The sequence below is a fragment of the Phytophthora ramorum genome (assembly GCF_020800215.1).
Source record: "Phytophthora ramorum isolate Pr-102 chromosome Unknown Phyram_PR-102_s0002, whole genome shotgun sequence".
Lineage (NCBI taxonomy): Eukaryota > Oomycota > Peronosporomycetes > Peronosporales > Peronosporaceae > Phytophthora > Phytophthora ramorum.
In genome coordinates, this window is record NW_027150648.1 from 2,275,388 (window position 1) to 2,278,321 (window position 2,934).

General features: G+C 53.6%; 1 protein-coding gene across 1 annotated transcript; it reads left to right on the plus strand.

The window, feature by feature from the left end:
• KRP23_2126 (Thymidylate kinase) lies at nucleotides 1-639 on the plus strand (the record flags this gene model as incomplete). Its single annotated transcript, XM_067886818.1, has 1 exon — nucleotides 1-639. One exon carries the CDS (start codon nucleotides 1-3, stop codon nucleotides 637-639), a length of 639 nt encoding a protein of 212 aa, XP_067749465.1.
• Between the last annotated feature and the right edge of the window lie 2,295 nt (nucleotides 640-2,934).

Genomic DNA, 2,934 nt, shown 5'->3' on the forward strand with positions numbered 1-2,934 from the left:
ATGACTCGGCGCGGCATCTTCCTGCTCTTCGAGGGCGTCGATCGCTGCGGTAAGACGACGCAGACCAAGCTGCTGCATGAGGCGCTAATGTCCTCGTCGCAGTCGTCCGCTCTGCTGCACTTCCCGGACCGCAGCACGGCCATCGGCCAGAGCATCCACGCGTACCTCACGAGCTCCGAGGCCATGGACGACCACGCCATCCACCTGCTCTTTTCAGCCAATCGCTGGGAGGCATCCGGCAAGATCGAGTCGCTATTGGCCAGCGGCCAGCACGTCGTCATGGACCGCTACTCGTTCAGTGGCGTGGCCTTCTCGGCCGCCAAGAGCGGCATGTCGCTGGACTGGTGCTGGGCGCCCGAGAGGGGATTGCCCAAGCCTGACGCCGTCGTTTTCCTCGACGTGCCAGTGACGCAGACGACCACCCGCGCGGACTTTGGCCAGGAACGGTACGAGACATCGGCATTCCAGGAGAAAGTGTACCGGAACTTCCACGACATCATGGAGAGGACGACCCCCAAGTGGCACGTCGTGGACGCCACAGGGACCATTGAGCAGGTGCACGAGAAGGTATTGGCCATTGCGAAAGAAGCTATTGACAAGTTTTCAGAGCAGCCATTGAAATACTTTGAACAGTTGTGAAGATACTTAGGATGAGGAGGTAGTATTTTCCAAGTTGTGTTTTTGTTGCTTTTGTTGTGTTGTGGGTCATGCGAGAGCTTCGGTGCAGTTTGTTGGGGCATCGGGTGACCGAGATGCTTTCGGACGAGATGGAACGATGTGAGCTGTTGTGGGAGTTGTCGTTGAACGAGTACTCGCAGTCGGCGTTTGGTGGAGGAATTTGTGCATGAGCGCGAAATCTGCACGCACACTGGTGCCGTCCGTGCTGCGATGATAGCGTCGATTGCCAGCACTGCCTTGTGTCAACGGTCGGCGTTTGAGTTGTGCGGTGGTGGTCGCTGCTGTAGGCGATTGTTGAGGTTCCTGTGAACGGCTGGAGAGGCAAGTGCTGTCGGGGAAACTGGCTGCTTGGTGGTCGATGCGATGGTGATCTCTTGTTCCAAGCAATGATACACGACCGAGACTGATCTTCCCGATGTTGATGTGCGTGGAATCGATTGTGGGCGAATTGGTTGTGTCATCAGGGAGGTCGCCCTCTCTAGCTCTTCGGAAGCGCTCTCCTTCCAACCACATCTGCGACTGCATTTGCGCCAAGAAAAACTCCCATGCAGTGGGAATTTGTACTGGGAGGCAAAATTGAAGCCAGCCGATGGCCTCCTGGGACGTGAAATTGGAGTGTTTCATCAAATAGCAGCCGATACAAGTAGCCGCAGACACAGATCCAGAGCCACTCGAGCCATCGACGGCGATAAGGCCCTCTGTAGCCTCGCATGCTTCCAGAAACCTATTTACCAGTATATCATCTGACGAACGAAGCCTTCCGCCGAACAAAACCGAGGTTGCTGATGCGGTTGATGCTGAAATGTCTAGTGTTTCCAGCCCGCGTGCTGCATAGGTGCTGGTGTCAAGGGTTGTTTTGCTCAGAGTGACCACAAGTGAAACCTTTCGCTGTTTGAGAGCGGCAATTGCACGTTCAAGCTCCGTGGACGATTCTTCACTGTTGATGCCATCGCCATTTTGCCGGTTATTGATGTCTGTTTGTCTGCCGAAGACACCGCCGTATACGATGAAGCGCTGCGAAATTTTCCAAAGGTTTGATTCCCGTTCACTATCCGTCGCTATCACATCCCAATTTGCCTCCGATGCGCTGCTTGATTTTGTCACACCTGTTTGGGCCAGAAGCCCCCTTTTCAGTCCTTTTGATATCCCCGCAAGGGATACCAGAAGCGTTGGCGGGTCAAATGCATTAGACGACAGGAAAGACGAGAAAAGATAGGGGAGGTGCTCGAATGGCGCCAACGCTTCGTGTGGCGGAAGTTGGAGGTAGAGAAGGCGCCATCTGCAAATGAGGTGGATAACTTGAATCTCTTCTTGTAGATGCCGCCTTCGCAAGAAGAAATAGTGCACCTTTTCGGGATGGCCACGAGTATATTCATCTGTTGAGGCTTGTTGTGTGGTACTTTCAATCAAAGAAGATGAAGCTGCTGCTCTCAAGATGCCAGTCAAAAACGAGTTGAAGCGAATTGTCTGCGAGATTCCAAGCACGAATTCACTGTTGCTTGGTGCGCTGGGCAGAAGCTGCTCCTGAAGTGATACGAAATGAATGCCTGGAGTTTTAGGGAAGAGATGCTGCTCCGATAGAGTAGAAGCGTCACAGCCCTTATCCTTGGCACGATGCATTGTGCACGTCGTTCGCTCTCGAAGCACCACGAGATAGAATCGCCGCGGGAGGAACTCGATCGGAGCAGGTGAGAGGACAGACCGACGTCTCATGTCGCCGATACCGCGGCGCGGACTGGTCCTGATGAAACCTGGCCTAGGAATGGAGGAGAATAACTGCGCTGCAGTAATTTAGGCTGACCGACGCATGAGCTGACAATGTCAACGTGCTGGCTCGGAAGAGACAGATTGAAAGCAGCCCAGTGCCGTCGGTTGCCTAAAAATACTGAAGTGTTGGCATGCACTAAAACAGTGTCAGTTAGTGCTCACCCCTGGTGATCATCAGGGCTGCAGGTTGCCAAGCCTCGCAATTTTTTCAATGTCGAACTCAGCGCCACTGCTGCCACAAGTTTCGAAAAAGCATCGTGGGAAAGCCAAGAAATATGCGGTCGATCCAAATATCGATGCTTCGAGTCCTTACCGGTCTCGGGGAGGGTCCAGAACACGAAAGGAAACAAGAAAGACTGATACTAAGGGTGTCGACGTCCCAAGAGTGGAGGACTCGAAAAAGCGCAATGAGTACGAGGAAGCTCTGCGGAGGCGCGACTTCCGTCAAGTTTTGTGGATGGTCATGAACGGGGATATAGCTGCTAACTA